The 20068-nt window shown below is 45.9% G+C and overlaps 1 protein-coding gene across 3 annotated transcripts in view; it reads left to right on the forward strand.

The window, feature by feature from the left end:
• Positions 1-3136: 3136 nt before the first annotated feature.
• The window catches only part of TFRC (transferrin receptor), a 34298-nt gene continuing 17366 nt past the window's right edge, over positions 3137-20068 (forward strand). Inside the window, exons 1-6 of one of the 3 annotated variants that reach the window (XM_065557553.1) lie at positions 3137-3234; positions 9571-9643; positions 14971-15181; positions 16278-16491; positions 16736-16870; positions 19899-19995. In XM_065557553.1, coding sequence (XP_065413625.1) covers positions 9611-9643; positions 14971-15181; positions 16278-16491; positions 16736-16870; positions 19899-19995 — 690 coding nt within the window. In that variant the 5' untranslated portion in view covers positions 3137-3234; positions 9571-9610. The other 2 variants (XM_065557554.1, XM_024110303.3) reach the window with 2 other exon arrangements.

Consider the following 20068-nt stretch of genomic DNA (forward strand, 5'->3'; position numbering starts at 1 on the left):
ACCATTATGCTCTTCAGGTCTGTGACTTGGGGCTGGTCACCAGCAAAGTGAGAAACAGGTTTCTGTCTAAAGCAACAGAGGGTCCTGTGGCACCTTTGAGACTAACAGAAGTACTGGGAGCATAAGCTTTCGTGGGTAAGAACCTCACTTCTTCAGATGCAAGGTTTCTGTCTGTTCACACGTAAATTGAGTGTTGTATGGTTCAGAATGGGCACCCACTTACAGTCTGATCAAAATGCTAATCAAGTGATTGCAACGAATGGTGTGGAGAAAGTGAATAGAAAAGACTTATTTACCCCTTCATGTAATACAAGAGCCAGGGATCACCCAATGAAATTAATAGGCCTCAGGTTTAAAATAAACAAGGAAGTACTTCACATAACACACAGTCAACCTGTGGAACTCATTGCCAGAGGATGTTGTGAAGGCCAGAAGTATAACTGGGTTAAAAAAAAAGTTAGATAAGTTCATGGAGCATAGGTCCATTGATGGCTGTTAGTTAAGATGGTCAGCGACAAACACCATGCTCTGGATGTTCCTAACCCTCTGACTGCCAGAATCTGGAACTGGATGAATCACTCGATAATTGCCCTGTTCTGTTCACTCCCTCTGAAACATCTGGCCCCAGACACTGTCGGATGACAGGATATGGGCTAGATGAACCATTTGTCTGACCCCGCATGGCCATTCTTATGATCAATGTCTCCACTGATCCTAGATCAGAAAAATGTGCCAAGCGGGCCCAGTGACCCAGGGAGAGGTGGGCACAATCCAAATTGTTGCCAACCCTCACCATTTTATCACGAGTCCTTCAATATATTTCCCTTAAAGCCCCACTCTTGGAGGCAAAGGATTACGGGAAAATTGCAGCTTTTGTTTAAAAAAAAGTATGTTTCTAACCCTCAGAGTCGTGCGGTAAAATACTGAAAATGTGACCTGAGTGTGTCTTAAAGGCTCAAGAAACAGCAGGCAAATAATAATAATACCTAGCTCCAATACAGCGCTTTTCACCGGGAGATCTCAAAGCAAACTCAAACAGAAGCCTCATTTCTTTTTTTAATCTCACAATTTTAAAGCAAATCACATGATTTCTGAGGGGCTGACACGTGATTGGAGTACATTGAGGCTGGCAATGCGGGATTTCATATAGGTTGATTGATACCGGCATTGATGTGGGAGCCAGTGCATCGTGATGGCACAGGTGTGTCAGGGGATTCAGTGCGCTGGGCGGTGAGGCTGGCACTGGCATGTCGGGAGATTTGGTTCATTGGCGGTGATGTTGGCACAGGTGTGTCGGAGGCATTTGATGCATCATGTTGATATTGGCACAGGCAAGCGTGAAGTAGGGTTGCCACCTGGCTGGTTTTTGACTGGTCCGGCCAGTTTTTGTGCTGCCTTGTTGGTTTAATGTGCCATTTTGTTTAATTTTTCACTTGGGACATGTGAGGCAGCTATGCTATTCACACCCCCGTGGGCTGGGTATGGAAAGAAAACAGATAAAATAACAGAAAAACATACCTGGGCTGGGCAGGAGTCGAGTGTGTAAAATGGCTCTGTAAAATAGTCATATTAATTAGCTCAGGTTGGCACAAGGACTCTTTTGTTGGTGGGGAGGGGAGACCAGTGAGCTGAGGCATGTTGGCATGGGCACACACAGCGACACACGGGAGGCAAGGTGCTGGGCCATAGTGCTGGCACACCCAGTGAGGTGCCGGGCCGTGGCATTGGCACAAATGCAGTGAGGCTCTGGGCCATGGCGCTGGAAGATGTAGCAAGGCACCAGGCCATTGTATTGGCACATGAGAGGCAAACTGCCAAGCCTGGCGCTGGGCTGGCACACGCGGTGAGGTGCAGGGCCATGACATTAGCACACGGGAGGCAAAGTGCCTGGCCATGCCGTTGGCACATGGGAGACACTGGGCCAGGGCGTTGGCACACGAGCGGTACTGGCCTGTGGCATTGGCACACATGAGAGATGCCGGGCTGTGCACAACCACAGCGAGGCACCATGTTGTGGCATTGGCACACAGGAGATGAAGTCCTGACACACAGCAGGCACTGGGCCATGACATTGGCACACAGGAGGCACTGAGCTCTGGTGTTGGCAGAGGAGAGGTGAAGCACCGGACTGTGGCATTGGCACAAGGGATGCGCTGGGCTGTGGCGTTTGGACATGAGAGGTGAGGCACCAGGGCGTTGCTTTGACACACGTGGTGAGGCACCAGGCCATGGTGATGGCACATGGGAGGCACTAGGTCATGGCAATGGCACACATGAGGTGCAGGGCTGTGGCATTGGCAGAGGGGAGGCGCCAGGCTGTGGCGATGGCACATGGGAGGCACTGGGACACGGCGATGGCAGAGTGAAGGCGCCGGGCTGTGGGTTTGGCACTCGGGTGGTGTTGGGCTGTGGGGTTGGCAGAGGGGACGCGCCGGGCTGTGGCGATGGCAGAGGGGAGGCCCCAGGCCGTGGGGAGGCACACGGGACGCGCCGGGCTGTGGCGATGGCCATGGGGAGATGCCAGGCCGTGGGGTTGGCAGAGGGGACGCGCTGGGCTGTGGCGATGGCAGAGGGGACGTGCCAGGCCGTGGGGTTGGCACATGGGACGTGCCGGGCTGTGGCGATGGCCGAGGGGAGATGCCAGGCCGTGGGGAGGCACACGGGACGCGCTGGGCAGTGGCGATGGCAGAGGAGAGGTGCTGGGCCATGGGGTTGGCAGAGGGGACGCGCCGGGCTGTGGCGATAGAAGATGGGAGGTGCCAGGCCATGGGGAGGCACACGGGAGGTGCCAGGCTCTGACGATGGCCGAGGGGAGGTGCCAGGCTGTGGGGTTGGCAGAGGGGACGCGCCAGGCGGTGGGGTTGGCCGAGGGGAGACCCCAGGCCATGAGGAGGCACACGGGAGGCGCCGGGCAGTGGCGATGGCCGAGGGAAGGTGCCAGGCTATGGGGATGGCAGAGGGGAGGCACTAGGTCATGGCAATGGCACACATGAGGTGCAGGGCTGTGGCATTGGCAGAGGGGAGGTGCCGGGCTGTGGGGATGGAGGATGGGAGACCCCAGGCTGTGGGGATGGCAGAGGGGAGACACACGGTTTGCGGAGGGGGGGGGGAGGGGTGTCACGTCACGCGCCGCGTCCCCGGGGCGGGGCTGATTGGCCGGCAGCCGGTTAAAACGCGGCACGGCCTCCGTCTGTTCCCTGAGGGTGGCTGAGACGGCGGCAGCAGCAGGAGCAGGTGAGTGACCGGCCGGCCGGCCTGGGGCGCGCGGCCGAAGGGCAGTTGGCGGGAGAGGCGAGGCGGCGCCCGGCCCCTCAGGGCGCGTCTAGTCACCAGCGGCTCCTCCCCCTCCCCCTGGCCGTGCCTACGTGCGGCGCGAGCCGGGCGGCCGCTGAGCTGTGGCGGTGAGCGCGGGGCGGCCCGGGGCTGGGCGCGTGGCGGGGACTCGGCGTTGGGCGCGCGCGGGGCTGCCCGGCCGTTGGCGGCGGGGGGGGGGAGAGGCAGCTCCTGACGCGGCCTGACCGCGCGCGGGCCCCGCTGGCCGGGGCCAGGCTGCCTGCAGGGCCCTCGCCGCGTGCGGGGCGGGGCGGGGCCAGTTCCTCGCCCGGGGCGCACATGGCGCGCGCGGGGCTGCCAAGGCCGCGGTGACCTTGGCCGCCCGGGGGGCAGGCTGGAGTTCCCCTTCTGCCTGGGCCGGCCCCCCACGAGCTCCATGCAGGGAGGGGGTCACCCGAGGCCTGCCGCAGCCCGTCCCCTGGTGTCTGTCTCTGCACCGAGCTGGGCTGCAGCCCGCTTGCCTTGCAACGGGGCACTTCCCGCCGGCTGCCCCCCCATTCCTGCAAGGCTGCTGCCCGGAGCCGCTTGGGAGCACGCTGCACGGAGCTCCTGGGGCAGGAGCCCCCGCCACGCTTTGCCTTAGCCATGTAACTCGTGTGACTGCAGCTTGGCTGTGTGCACGTTGGGGGACGGGGCTAGCATTATAAAATGGCTTCTGTCAGAGCCTGCGGTTTTTTTGGACCTCGGGCACAATAGAGGAGTGTTGCAATTGTCTGGAAGGGTGTTGGCGAGGGATTGTGTGATATTATTTAACACCTTTTGTACCTCTGAGTCTCTATTTTTAGACTGTGAAGGGAAGTCCCTGCTATTGAGGTGCCTTCTTAGCCTGTGGCCTCTAGGCTATGCCGGCCCTTTTGGCAGGGCAGGGGTGCAGGGCTCCCTATCGCAGTAAGGACAGCTGGAGGTAGTACAACTACAGGCAGGCTATAGTTGTCTAACCTTGGCAGAGCAGGTCTCGGTCACACTGCATTTGATGGGACAAAGTACTCCCACTGTTGCTGCACTAATGTGGTGGTCTTGTGTCACAGCACAGGACTTGCACTTCAAGCTCAGGGGATATTGTCTGTGCTTTTCCCTAGAAGTTGTGGAGTCATTCATTTGAAAGGCGGGGTACCTTCAGCAGTTCTTATCTAGGCTGTTGCAGCCTGTAGGGTGGGAGATCCTGTTTCTGGGAAAACTTCACTCTTGATTTGGCTCAGTCCTCTTAACTCCTGCTACATGAACTATGAAGCCTTATAGGCCAGTACTTAGGGACCTATGTTCACCACAGGTTTGCCACCTTATACAGGGTAAAATTGATTTATTTGGGGGTTGGACCCCATTGGGAGTTGGGCATCTGAGTGTTAAAGACAGGAACACTTAAGTGTTTTTCAGTTAAGTCTGCAGCTTTGGGGCACGTGGTTCAGACCCTGGGTCTGTGTTGGAGCAGACTGGCGCATCTGGCTCAACAAGACAGGGTGCTGGAGTCCCAAGATGGCAGGGAAAGCAGGGGCAGAAGTAGTCTTGGCACATCACTTGTTCCTAAGGGGGTTTCTGTGATCTAACCCATCACATCCACAACCTCCCTGGGCAATTTATTCGAGTGCTTAACCAGTCTGACAAGAAGCTTTTCCTAATGTCAGACCTAAACTGCCCTTGCTGCAATTTAAGCCCATTGCTTCTTGTCCTATCCTCAGAGGTTAAGAAGAGTTTTCTCCTCTTCCTTGTAGCAACCTTTTATGGATTTGAAAACATATGTCCCCTCGGTCTTATCTCCAGACTGAAAAAAATTTGGGTTTGTTTAATCTTCCATTATAGGTCATGGTTTTCTAGACCTTGAATCATTTTTGTTGCTCTTCTCTAGACTTTCTCCAATTTGTTCATATCTTTACTGAAATGTGGGGCCCAGAAATGGACACAATACTCCAGTTGAGGCCTCATCAGTGTAGAGTAGAAGAATTACTTCTCGTGTCTTGCTTGTAATACTCCTGCTAATACATCCCAGAATATTTGCGTGTGTTTGTGTTTTTTACACTGACTCATATTTAGGTTGTGATCCACTCTGACCCCCCCCCCCCAGATTCCTTTCCACAGTACTCCTTCCTAGGCAGTCATTTCCCATTTTGTATGTGTGCAACTGAACATGCCTTTCTAAGTGGAGTACTTTGCATTTTTCTTATTTGATTTCTTATTTACTTCAGAGCATTTTTCCTGAGACTGAGTACAGTAAGAATAGGATGTGAAGGATTCGAGAGCAAAACTAAGCAGCTGTGCTTGATGTGATGGAGAGGAGGGAGCCAGTAGAGGGTTGCAGAAGGGGGTGACATGATCAAAATGATGAGCTAGGAAATCCTTGCAGCGGTGTATTGAACGGGGTAAGACTGAAGGTATCAAAGCCAAAGAAGTGGATGTTGTAGTAATTGAGACATGGTTTGATGATCTTGATAAGAGATCTAGCTGTGAATGGATAAGCAATCTGTGCAGAAAGAATTGGTGAGTTTTAGATGTTCTGGATGTGGGATTGGCATAGGTTAATCAGATTTTGGCCAGTGTGCCTCCTCTCTAAATGCAGTGCTGTCCAGGGAAAATGGAGTTAAGATGCTTCACTAATGGCCCTTCTGAAGTACTCAAGTGGCAGTTGCCTTAATGCACAGCTCAAATTACATTGCACAGTCTACATGAATTTACAACCCACACTGATGGGAGAGCTTCTCCTGTCAGTGTGCAGTAGATGTGTCCATTGTAGAAACTCCTGGTGACATAACTCCTGGTGTAGACAGCGCTAAGTTGATTTAACTTTGTTCAGCTGTGTAGACTTATCACAGTGCTGAACATAATAGTTATACCAATTTATAAGTATGTAGTGTAGGCCTGGCCTGAAGCATAAACATTCTTTTGTGGATTAACTCCAGCAATGCCAGTGCACAACTTGTGATTCTTGAACAGGATGTAAATATCCTGTTGGCTTATTGAGTTGTCACTTATGCACCCTAGGGTTCTTTGAGTTCTAAAATGAGACATCTGGGCAAGAAACATCAAGTAATACTTCCCATTTTCTATAACATAACTAAACCAACTTAAGTGGGTGAATTTGAGTCTAACATACCAAATAAAAACTCCTTGTCAGCTTGGGAAGGCAGTATGTTTGTCTGTCAGCCCCCAATAATGGGGGTAGTAACAATTTGTACCAAGTGATAGCAAAACACATATAAAAACAGCGTGCTTGCCCAGTCAAGCACTCAAAGGCCAAAATTTGCCCATGCAGCCTTAATTTGGCTTCTTGTATAAATGCACTATAATTAAGGATCACATGCTATTTTTACAGCACACCTGCCTCATTCTGTGAATGAGTAGTTTAGAAGTATTCTCATTTAACTTGTGGCCTAAGGTGACATTTAATCCATGCCATCCAAACCTGGCAGCAGATGCTAGATTAACCCCCTCATGGGTGTAGGTATGGTGCTCTCACTAAAGTATCAGTGATTCACAAAACAAGCTCACTTAGAATATCCCTTTGAGTTCAGGTGCTGGTGTCCCACTTCACAGTTGGGGAGCTGAAGTGCAGAGTTTTGGCCAACTTATCCAAAGGTTTGACTAACTTTGGATGCCCAACTTGAGACCACTAGGTCCTGAACTTTTAAGAGGACTTGGTTTTTTTATAGCACTAAATATAGTGCATGTGACTTCAGGTGCTTTTGCAGATATGCTGAGCACTCTCAAATCTGGCCACAGGTATGTTGTGCACCCAGAAAACAAACTGCAATTAATGGTCACCTGTGAAGTCTGGTTTTAAATGAGTTGCCCAGCATCACATAGGAAGACTGGCATATGCAGAGATAAATGCTATCCTGGAGAACTGGATTTGAACTGGCTTCTGCTCTCCTCTACTTCATTCAGTACAACCCTCCTCCTACCCCCTCAACAAACAAATGAAGTAAGGTCCTATAGACAACCACCTCATTCACTACACAGCCTTGCTTCCCAGGGCACTATCATACACGGAGTGATACAGGGGTCCTATAGAAAATTAGTAGAACTGATACAATCTTTAATTACATGATGTGGGCACAAAGGGGGGCCAAATCAAGGCTACAAAGGCAACCTTAATTCTTGCACTTCCTAATGCAGGTGCTGACTCTTCAATCTTAATGTTCCAGTATAGCATTTAACCCCTAATCTCTAAAAATAAAAACCAAAAATTGCATCATGTGGAACTGACACTGTGGAACATCAGCAGGGTTCCAATCTCCAAATTCACAGCACAGATCTTGTGCTAGCTGAGTGGTAGGCGGTTATCCTCTATAGGGACAAGTCACTAGAGGGATGGCACTTTGCGAGTGTGCTTCATGTTATCTTCTGACAGCAGAAGAATGACTCATGACTCTTGGATTTAATTCCAGTTTCTGTAGAGATGTTCTAATGGTTATGGGGGACAGACCCACCTGCATTTCCCTGTTCCTCTCCACTGTTAAAACACAACCTGTGCCTGAGGCTGATGTCTGGCATGGAGGATTTCAGCCCAAATGTTTAGTTTGCCAGAGTTACAAGCAATTGAAAATGGGGTCTTATAATAGAAAATGCTAGCAACATTTGCACCTGCAATTCCAGTTGAGGCTGAATGAGGAAGAGTCAAATTACTTACTTACTTAGAGTTGTAGCCTATCAGGTAAGTGATAAGGATAAGATTTGTCAGTCACAGGTTCCATGACTTTCAGTGGCCTCTGACACTTTCTGCTGGAGCTTTCAGCTCCATGCCTTTTAGTAAAATTCAGACAAGTAACAGGCTTCTGTGTATTTTGTTGCCCATGACCTGTCTGAAATAACCATGACATAAATCTTAACCTTAGTGATAAGTCTTACCTTCTACCCCTTCCCAGAGAGTGCATCATGAGACATTCCAGTACAGTGCAGGACAACACATCTTGCTAATTACATTCAATTGGCAAAAGATGCCAGGATTGTTAAACACTTCCAACCCATAAAAGATGTGCGATCTTTGAAACAGGTTTATTTAGTTGGTTCTAGGTCAGTGATTCTCAACCAGGAGTACACCTACCCCAGCAGAGGTCTTCTGAGGGGGTTGGAGGGTACATCATTCATCTAGATAGTTACCTAGTTTACAACAGGCTACCTAAAAAGCACTAGCAAAGTCAAAAAACACTAAAATGTTAGCCAAAATGAGATTAAGTAACTTTTTCAGTAATAGTGTGCTGTGATATTTTTGTCTTTTGTAAGCAAGTGGTTTTCAAGTGAGGTGAAACTTGAGGTATGCAAGATAAATCAGACTCCTGAAAGGGGTACAATAATCTGGAGTGCTTGAGAAGCACTATTCTAGGTGTTGGAGAAACTATTCTTTTGGAGCCATTCTGTGTCTGTGGCTTCTGAGAGCCCACATGCTCCCTGCCAGTCACTGGACTTTAAAAGAAGTGTAGGGATGATTCCTTAGCATGAATAAAATGGGGGGGGGGACTTGATATCTAGATAAGATGGTGGCTATGACTACTGTGTATTTTCATCACTAGGAATCACATACAAAAACATTGGTATTTCCCCATCCATGGTAATCACCTCACTAAAGTGTTTAAATATTGGATTTGCTTTTCTAACAGTTCCAAAACACAAGGTGCTTTAAGACTAACAACTCTTCCTGGCCTTGGCTATAAGGATTACTTGTTGGATGGGAGCTCGTGAATGTATTCTAGTTTTTGTTTGGAAATTACAAATATTACACTTTTTGGTTCTTAGCAGTAAGCTTTAGTTAATAAAATAGATACAACTGAAACTTTGGCTTGTTTCTTGAGTTTGAGGTTTGGGGACTTTGAGAGACTGAACTTTGGGGTTTCCCATTAGAGCTAGCTGAGTTAATCACCATTTCCTCCCTTCTTCCCGCACACCAAGCCTTCAAATGGGGAGGGGATGCAGTTGGTTAGGGCAACTGCAACACTGTTAATACTGACCTTAGCAACACTCCAGCACACAAACCAGAATAAATATTGCACATACATTTATCCAGGTAATCTTGCAGCTCATATGGTATTTGGCAAAACTGAATAACTACTTTGGTAGTACTTAAGATGAAGGCCCAGAAATACTTCATATAGAAAGAAGCTACTTCTACGTAAGCACTTACAAACTTTCTGCCATAGCTCTAAAGTGGCATAACACAGTAATTAGTATTGCATCTGGCAGATTTAAGTAATGCTGATGTGCATGAGAGGAATTACAATTTTAATGTGTACATGTCTTTTGACATTTTAGATTTCAGTCAAGGAGTTGGAGGGAGCTTGTTCAAGAAATTATGGACCATGCTCGATCAGCAATCTCCAACTTGGTAAGATTTCCTGTCTAGTAATGTTGCTGTAGTCTGAACACTTGCAGGAATAAAATCTAATCAAGATTGACATGTAATAAGATACTGAGTTTGTGCCACTCAGTGAGTTTCTTCCTATCTTAGATGATCCTAGGCTGTGGTTTTTCAAGAGTGAAGTTTCAGGTTGAGCACCCAAAAACCCCTAGTCAATTACCTAAATCCTGACATCTGAAGAGAGTTGTTCCCCCTGCCCCATGGTGTCAGGTTGGACATATGAAGTCACTGTTCATTCTGACTATAATATATTGGTAGTGGGAATGGAAGAACCACAATCAGCTAGAAACTGTCAAAATGATATGATTTTTTTAACCTGGTTTCACCAGGGAAGCTGAAAATGGCCAAGATGTAAGATAGAGGGGAACTGACTTCTGTGTAGAACTCATACAGACTAAGGCTTGTCAACAACTTGGCAGTATAGACCAAACTTATCTTTCACAGGTAAAAAGTCCCCCTGTCCTCCCCTCCCGCCCCAAGATAAGTTTTGCTGCAGCAAGTGGCAGTGTGAATGCCCTTTGTCAGCAGGAGCACTCTCCTATCATCTTTTTTTTTTTCTTAAGATGAAGGATTAGGACTCCAGAGAATTGCCTTTGCGCTCACTTAGGGGAGGCAGTAAGTTGACTTTTGTGGGTCTTATTTTTTCTGGTCTGTTTGTACAGACTGGTAGGGGGCAGTGTGTTATGAAACAGAGCGCTGATAAGGGGGTGGAGGTGTGAGAGGAGTTACTTACACACCAGTGTGGACACAAGAACAGAGATAAACTAGCCAACAAGCTTAGGCTTGAAATTGGGTAACAGTCTCAAATCTTCAGAGGGGTGAAGTTCTGGATCAGCCTTCCCAGGGGAGCAGTGGGGGCAAAACAACCTAACTGGCTTCAAGACAACTTGATGAGCTTATGGAGCTTCTAAACAAGGTTTGACATCTAGAAGCCTCTGTTAATTGGCTGAGCCTTAGTCAGTGGGCCTGACTATCAAGAAGGCCAGGGCTTTATAAAGCAGTGTGCAAGCAACCAGGAAGCTTTGCACAAGGGAGTTTGGAATGGGAATGGGGCAAGGTTCACTTGCTGTTTTGATTGTAGTTTAGTTCACAGATTTTAAACTTCTTGATTTTAAACAACCCTTTCATTAATGAGGTAGCTGCGGGAGACCATGCAGGCAGAAGCCCAGCAGCAGAATGGGGACTATACAGTTTATTGTGCTGAGTGCAGCATGTATGATTACCTGCCCTGTGGGTGGGTGCCATGTGTGTGCAGTCAGTGCAAGGAGCTCCTGGCCCTCAGGCTGCATACTGGCTTTGGAGGCCAGGGTGGTGGAACTGGAGGAGCTAAGGGAGGCAGAGAGGTATGTTGAGGCTTTCTGGGACACTGTAGAATTGTCCCACCTCCAGTCAGACAGCCCCTGTGCTGTTGAGGAGGATGAAAGGCCCAGAGAAGCAGAGCAGTCAACAGGAGCAGAGGGAAACCTTTCCATACTTGGGACCCTCCTTCCAGATGGCGTTAGGGTATCCTCTTGCCCTGAGGTTACCTCTCCAGGGGAGGGAACTCCAGTCACTAGGAAAAGGCAGATGTTGGTAATGGGAGATTTGATCACTAGAAGCATAGATAGCTGAGTTTGACTGGGAGAACTGTATAGTGACTTGCCTGCCTGTTGCAAAGGTTGCAGGTCTCTTGGGGCATCTGGGTAGACTTCTGTGTCGTGCTGGGGAGGAGCCAGTGGTCATGGTACACGTAGGTACCAATGACATGTCCTGGAGGCCAAATTTAGGCTGCTAGGGAGGAGACTGAAATCCAGGACCTCTATGGTGGCATTCTAGGAAATCTCCCAGTTCCACATGCAGGGCCAAGTGGGCAGGCAGAGCTTCAGAGTCTCAATGCATGGATGAGACAATGGTGTAGAGAGGAGGTGTTTAGATTCATTAGGAACTAGGGAAACTTTTGGGATGGGGGAGCCTATACAGGAGAGATGGGCTCCACCTAAACCAAAGTGGAACCAGACTGCTGGCACTTACCATTAAAAAGGTTGCAGAGCAGTTTTTAAACTAGGGGGGGGGGGGGGCTCATGATAAAGGAGGATATTGATATAATAGGCATCACAGAAACCTGGTGGACTGAGAGCAATCCATGGGACAATAATTCTGGGGTACTAAATATATCAGAAGGACAGAACAGGTTGTGCAGGTGGGGGGTGGCTCTAGATGTGAAAGAATGTAGAATCAAATGAAGTAAAAATCTTAAGTGAATCCACATGTTCCATAGAATCTCTATGGATAGTAATTTCATGCTCTAATAAGAATATAACATTAGGGATCTATTATCGACCACCTGACCAGGACAGTGATAGTGATGGAATGTTAAGGGAAATTAGAGAGGCTATCAAAATTAAGAACTCAATAGCGGGGGATTTCAATTATCCCCATATTGACTGGGAACATGTCACCTCAGGATGAGATGCAGAGACAAAATTTCTCAATACTTTAAATGACTACTTATGGGTTCCTGTACCAGCTGCTCCAAGAAGGGAGAGGCAACTCTCAATTCACTCCTGAGTGGATCAGCTCCTGCACTCCAAGAGGTAACTGTAACTAGGACTGCTTGGAAATAGTGACCATAATATAATTAATATCCCTGGGGTGGGAAGAACATCTCAGCAGCCCAACACTGTGCCCTTTAATTTCAAAAAGGGGAACTATGTAAAAATGAGGGGGTTAGTTAAACAGAAATTAAAAGGAACAATGACTAAAGTGAAATCCCTGCAAGCTGCATGGATGCTTTTTTAAAGACACCATAATAGAGACCCAACTTAAATGTATATCCCAAATTAAGAAACCCAGTAAAAACTAAAAGCCACCATGGCTTGGCTTAACCATGTAAAAGAAGCAGTGAGAGACTTCCTTTAAAAACTAGAAGTCAAATCCTAGTGAGGTAAATAGAAAGGAGCATAAACACATTTTTACACTTAATTTGGCAGTAATAAAAGCCAAAGAGGAGTTTGAAGACTGGCTAGCCAAAATCTCAACAGGTAATAACAATGTTTAAGTACATCAGAAGCAGGAAGCCTGCTAAACCAGTGGGGGCCCTGGATGATTGAGATACAAAAGGAGCACTTAAAGACAAAGTCCATTGCGGAGAAACTAAATGGATTCTTTGCTTCCATCTTCACAGCTGAGAATGTTGGGGAGATTGCAAAACCTGATCCGGCTTTTGTAGGTGACACATCTGAGGAACTGTCACAGATTGAAGTGTTGCTAGAGGAGGTTTTGGAATTTATTAATAAACTTAACATTAACAAGTCACTGGGACCAGATGACATTCACCCAAGAGTTCTGAAAGAACTCAAATGTCAAGTTGCAGTGTAACCTGTCCTTTAGCTATCTTCCAGTTGTGGGTACAGAAGCTGATTTAATGTAATGCCAATATTTAAAAAGGGCTCTAGAGGTAATCCCAGCAATTACAGACCAGTAAGTCTAATATCAGTGTTAAGCAAATTAGTTGAAGCAATAGTAAAGACTAAAATTGTCACACAGAAGAACATAAATTGTTGGGCAAAAGTCAACGTGGTTTCTGTAAAGAGAAATCGTGTCTTACTAATCTATTGGAGCTCTTTGAAGGGGTCAACAAACATGTGGACAAGAGGATCCAATGGACATAGTGTACTTAGATTTCCAGAAAGCCTTTGACAAGGTCCCTCACCAAAGGCCCTTACATAAATTAAGTTGGCATGGGATAAAAGGGAAGGTCCTTCCATAGATTGAGAACTGGTTAAAAGACAGGGAACAAAGGGTAGGTAAATTCTCAGAATGGAGAGGGGTAACTAGTGGTGGTGCCCATGGGTCAGTCCTAGGACCAATCCTATTCAACTTATTCATAAATGATCTGGAGAAAGGGGTAAAAAGTGAGGTGGCAAAGCTTGCAGATGATACTAAACTGCTCAAGATAGTTAAGACCAAAGCAGACTGTGAAGAACTTCAAAAAGATCGCACAAAACTAAGTGATTGGGCAACAAAATGGCAAATGAAATTTAATGTGGATAAATGTAAAGTAATGCACATTGGAAAAAATAACCTGAACAATACATACAATATGATGGGGGAGGGGCTAATTTAGCTCCAAGATCTTTTTCCTGATTCGTTGTAGTCATTGTGGCTAGTTCTCTGAAGACATCCACACAGTGTGCAGAGGCAGTCAAAAAAGCAAACAGGATGTTAGGAATCATTAAAAAGAGGATAGAGAATAAAATAGAGACTATATTACTGCCCTATATCTAAATTGATGGTATGCCCACATCTTGTGGTCTCCTCATATCAAAAGAGATACTGGCACAAGAAAAGGTTCAGAGAAAGGCAACTAAAATGATTAGGGGTTTGGAACAGGTCCCATATGAGAAGAGATTAAGGAGGCTAGGACTTTTCAGCTTGGAAAAGAGGAGACTAAGGGGGGATATGATCGAGGTATATTAAAATCATGAGTGATGTGGAGAAAGTGGATAAATTTATTTACTTATTCCTGTAATACAAGAACTAGGGGCCACCAAACAAAATTAATGGGCAGCAGGTTTAAAACAAATAAAAGGAAGTTCTTCACACAGCGCACAGTCATCCTGTGGAACTCCTTGCCTGAGGAGGCTGTGAAGGCTAGGACTAGAACAGCATTTAAAAGAGAACTGGACAAATTCATGGAGGTTAAGTCCATTGATGGCTATTAGCCAGGATGGGTAAGGAATGGTGTCCCTAGCCTCTGTTTGTCAGAGGGTGGAGATGGATGGCAGGGGAGAGAGCACTTGATCATTACCTATTAGGTTCACTCCCTCTGGGGCACCTGGCATTGGCCACTGTCCGTAGACAGGATACTGGGCTAGATGGACCTTTGGTCTGACCCAGTACGGCCATTCTTATGTTCCGTCTGACTCAATACATGAGTTTATGGTCCTGTGCTTCCTCTAGAACAGGTGAGGGTGTCCAGCACCTAAAACAATGAGCTGCCTTAGAGGTTTTACTTATCAGCGTTTTATCAAAGTCCTGAGCTCCCTTTTTCATAAACTTTAAAAGATGGCCTGACAGTCTCAAACCTTACTTTTTAACTAGTTTAGATCCCAAATTTTTGTGGGTTTATAGCAAACATCCAATCTGGTGACTCTAGACATATAATCACTACAGTAGTTAAAACAATTCTTTTAGAGTGCATCCTACAAAAGACCCTCTGCATGTGTTCTGAACACAAATCCCAGATTGTAACAAGCAATATAGTGGGCTTTGTGCAGTATCAGTCATGTAATTCTGACTTCTTTCCCATTTAGTTTGGAAGTGGGCCGCTGTCATACACCCGTTTCAGTCTAGCTCGTCAAATGGATGGAGATAGTAGTCATGTGGAAATGAAACTGGCTGAAGAGGAGGAAGTTGGAGAAAATGGAATGACTGACAATGTTCATACCCATGTAGCAAAGCCCAGGAACAGTGGGAGAAACCTCTGGTGCAAGGTTGCTGCAGGAGGCCTCCTCTTCTTAATTGGTAAGCTAAAAGGGCAAAGATGGTGGGGAAAGGAATCGTACAAAATATTATGCTGTTATAGTTGTTCTTCGGTGTGCCTCTTATTCATAGATTCATAGATTCTAGGACTGGAAGGGACCTCGAGAGGTCAGAGTCCAGTCCCCTGCCCGCATGGCAGGACCAAATACTGTCTAGACCATCCCTGATGGACATTTATCTCTTCCAATAGATCATCTAGACTACAGTACAATAGAATCTCAGTTAAACACCTCAGGAATGGAGGTTGTTCATAACTCTGAACAAAACATCATGGGCCTTTCAGAAGTTTACATCTGAACATTGACTTAATACAGTTTGAAACTTTGCTGTGCAGAAGAAAAATGCTGCTTTTAACTACATATCTTTAAATGAAACAAGCACAGATGGCTTCCTTACCTTATCAAATCTTTCTTTTTAAACTTGCATTTAACACAGGACTGTACTGTATTTGCTTTCTGCTGCCTGATTGCATACTTCACAGTTCCAAATGAGATGTGGTTGACCAGAGTTAAGAACTGACTGGAAGTTCTCTTGTACCTCATTCCTGGGGCTGAAAGTGTGAATACCTGTTGATGCTTTAAACTCTTCATATTTGTAGTAAAACCATGTCTATCAAGGCAAAGAAGGGCAAACAGTATTATGAAGAAACTAAGTGGGTTTTTTTCCAGCTTAAGAGGAACAAAGCTACCATAGGTGTATTAATGTAGGAAGCAGATCAAGTAAGTCTTCAGGAAGATGTGGACTTCCTGCCTTAGTACTAGATGACTAGTTAAGTTACAGTGATGGACTCAAAGCAAATGGAGCTAAATAAAACCTGAATGGTATTGGAGACACATTGTATGAATCTTTTTAATCTGTGGTACAGGATGCCCTATTCACATTTGATCTTAAAATATAGAATCAGTTAAGGTGAAGCTTAAGGAAGCTGGCACAGTTTGCACAGGAACAGGCTAGTCTCCAATAAAACTCCAACTACTTGAAATACAGTCAGGTAGCTTGAGTTAACACTGGGCTGGCTTAGGTTTTTTTTTAATATGGCTTTGTAGCATATAAACACATGTGATTTCTTTTCCCTTAGGGTTTCTGATTGGCTACTTGAGTTACCGTGGGCGAATGCAGGCAACTGGCACTTGTTCAGATGGAAGTAATGCATGTGGAAACCCTGCCATCACACCTTCCACAGGAGATGATGAGTACATGGAAGAGCCTGAAATTGAACCTGTTCTTTACTGGAATGATCTCAAAATGATGCTGTCAGATAAGCTGAGAAATGTAAACTTCAACGACATCAGGTAAGATCCTTCACAAAGTCCTAGTCAGAGCTATTTGTTTCACATCCTGAGTGTTTTACTAATCTGAAACAAACCACCTACCTGTTCCCATAGAACAAGGGTGTTAAAGAACTGAAAACTATTGCCACCTCAGTTAGTTTAGCCTAGACTGCACTCATGATTGTAAGTGGCTTGTTCACAACCTGGCAGTGTACTGAGTTGCTGGCTTTTAACCTGGTGTCTTTATGTTTAACTTCCATTCCAGGAAGCTGTCCTCTTATGAAGCTGGCTCTGAAACAGATGAAAGTCTTGCTAACAATATTCATGGTCAGTTAACTGATTTCAAACTGGATAAAGTCTGGAATGATGAGCACTACGTTACACTGCAGGTCCAGGGAAGGTATGTTAATATGCCAAAGACAGTAAGCTGCTTTTATTCAGGCATGGATCTTGCTAGTTCAACAGTAAAATTCTTCAGCTAGAGCAAACATTTGGGGTCCAACTCAGGCCAGCTAACATTGTTTGGGGGGAAATCCAAGCAGAAGTCTCTGTAGGCTTCACTTCTGCCTGTGGTAGCTGCTACTGGGGTGCCTCAGGAAAGTCCAAAACTTTTTTTAAAAAAAAAGTCTCTTACAGAAGCAGTTAGTGTTGGCAGATTTTTTTTACCACAGTGCTAAACTGTAGAACTAAGCTGTCATAGACTCATGACTTGCTTTTACCAAAAATGATGCTGAAGACTGACCACTTTAGTGCATATCTGACCACTTTAATACAACCCCATTTCTGTTGGGATATATAGATCCTGTAGCCACATCCATAAACTTGTCTTGGTCTGCAAGACCTTATCAGCTCAAATCCATAGTGTTAGGGGAAGGCCAACATGGAGGAGAGTGTTGGGAAAGCCAGAGTCCCTAACTTCTGCATTACTCACATATGGGAGCACGAAGTTCACATAAAGAACAGGAGTATTTGTGGCACCTTAGACTAACAAATGTATTTGAGCATAAGCTTTCGTGGGCTACATCCCACTTCTTTGGATGCATAGAATGGAACATATATTGAGGACACTCACCCACCCACCAACTGAGAGGCCAATTAAGTAAGGGCAGCGGGGCGGGGGGGGGGGTACTTTTGAAGTGATGATCAAGAGAGCCCAGTACAGACAGGTAAGTGTGAGAGTACTTACATGGGGAGATTCAATGTTTGTAATGGCTCAGCCATTCCCAGTCTTTATTCAAACCTAAATTAATTGTCTAATTTGCATATCCATTCAAGTTCAGCAGTTTCTTATTGGAGTCCATTTTTGGAAGCTTTTTCTGTTGTAAAATAGCCACCCGCAGGTCTGTCGTTGAATGACCAGACAGGTTAAAGTGTTCTCCCACTGGCTTTTGAATGTTATTCCTGATGTCAGACTTGTGTCCATTAAATTCTTTTGCATAAACTGTAGTTTGGCCAATGAACATGGCGGAGCCATTGCTGGCCCATGATGGCATATATCACATTGGTAGATGTATAGGTGAATGAGCCCCTGATGGCATGGCTGTGATTAGGTCCTATGATGTCACTTGAATAGATATGTGGACAGAGTTGGCATCGGGTTTTGTTGCAAGGATAGGTTCCTGGGTTAGTGTTTTTGTTCAGTGGTGTGTGGTTGCTGGTGAGTATTTGCTTCAGGTTGGGGGGAGGTTGTCAGTAAGGGAGACCTGTCATTGCAAGATCTGTGAGTGAGGGATCATCTTTCAGCATAGGTTGTAGATCTTTGATGTGCTGGAGAGGTTTTAGTTGGGGGCTGAAGGTGACAGCTAGTGGTGTTCTGTTGTTTTCTTTGTTGGGCCTGTCTTGTACCCAGAAATCACCTCCTACTAGTCTGGCTCTGTCAATCTTTTTTTTTCACTTCAGCAGGTGGGTATTGTAGTTTTAAGAATGCTTGATAGATATCTTTGTAGGTGCCAGCCTCTGTCTGAGGGATTGGAGCAAATGCAGTTGTGTCTTAGAGCTTGGCTGTAGACCCAGATCTTGTGGTGTGTCCTGGATGGAAGCTGGAGGCATGTAGGTAAGTGTAGCAGTCAGTAGGTTTCTGGTATAGGGTGGTATTTATGTGACCATCGCTTATTAGCACAGTAGTGTCCAGGAAATGGATCGCTTGTGTGGATTGATCTAGGCTGAGGTTAATGGTGGGATGGAAATTTTTCAAATCATGGTAGAATTCCTCAAGGGCTTCCTTTCCATGGGTCCAGATGTCATCAATGTAGCACAGGTAGAGTAGGGGTATTAGGGGACGAGAGCTAAGGAAGCATTGTTCTAAGTCCAACATAAAAATGTTGGCATACTGTGGGGCCATGCAGGTACCCATAGCAGTGCCACTGACTTAAAGGTGTATATTCTCCCCAAATGTGAAATATTTGTGGGTGAGGACAAAATCACAAAGTTCAGCCACCAGGTTAGCTGTGACATTATTGGGGATACTGTTCCTGATGGCTTGTAGTCCATCTTTGTGAGGAATATTGGTGTAGAGGGCTTCTACATCCATAGTGGCCAGGATGGTGTTTTCTGGAAGATCACCTGTGGATTGTAGTTTCCTCATGAAGTCAGTGGTGTCTCAAAGATAACAAAGTGCTGGTAGCATAGGGCCTGAGGAGAGTCCACATAACCAGACAATCCTGATGTTAGGGTGCCAATGCCTGAGATGATGGGGCGTCCAGGATTTCCAGGTTTATGGATCTTGGGTAGCAAGTAGAATACCCCTGGTCAGGGTTCTAGGCATGTGTCTGTACAGATTTGTTCCTGTGCGGTCAGTGTTTTTTAGCAGATAGTGTAGTTTCTTTAGGTAATCCTCAGTGGGATCAGAGGATTAATGGCTTGTAGAATGCGGTGTTAGAGAGCTGTCTAGCAGTGTCTTCCAACTTATTCATGATGACAACAGCACCTCCTTTGTCAGCCTTTTTAATTACCTCAGTTGTTCCTGAGGCCGTAGGTGGCATTGTGTTCAGCATGGCTGAAGTTCACCTAAGTATCCTAATTCTTTTTCTACTCAACACTTGCATGCAAGCACCTGTCATCCCTTTTCACAGTTAACGACTCCAAACATGACCGCCTAGTAGCCCATTACTATAACCTAAATGCAGGCTTTGTGCAGCTTGGCTTAAACTACCTTTATGGACCACATATACAACAAATGCTTATACATATTATGGGGGGGAAGCAGCACTGGAAAGCTGGATAACTGTTTGAGCTACTTGTCTTAAGGTCTCACCATTTCATTTAAACATGTCAGATTTATACTTCCAAATATTTCTATGGTAAAACACATTTTTAAAACCAAATACTCAAATAGTAAATAGCTAGTGCTAACAATTTCTAAAAATCTGCCATTTAAGAACTGGTATCCTGGGTGGCTCTGCTTAACACTGTTTCTTGCTATCTAATAGCTCACCAAATAAAGTGACTGTTGTGTCTTCAACTGAACCTACAACACTGGAAATTACTGATGGATATGTGGCATACAGTGCAAAGGCAACAGCAACAGTAAGTTACCTAGCTTCATGAATTGCAAACTATTCTTGTAAACAAGTCTATGTGCTGAGGATGGCTAACAAAT

The sequence above is a fragment of the Chrysemys picta genome, chromosome 9 (assembly GCF_011386835.1).
Source record: "Chrysemys picta bellii isolate R12L10 chromosome 9, ASM1138683v2, whole genome shotgun sequence".
Taxonomy (NCBI): domain Eukaryota; kingdom Metazoa; phylum Chordata; order Testudines; family Emydidae; genus Chrysemys; species Chrysemys picta.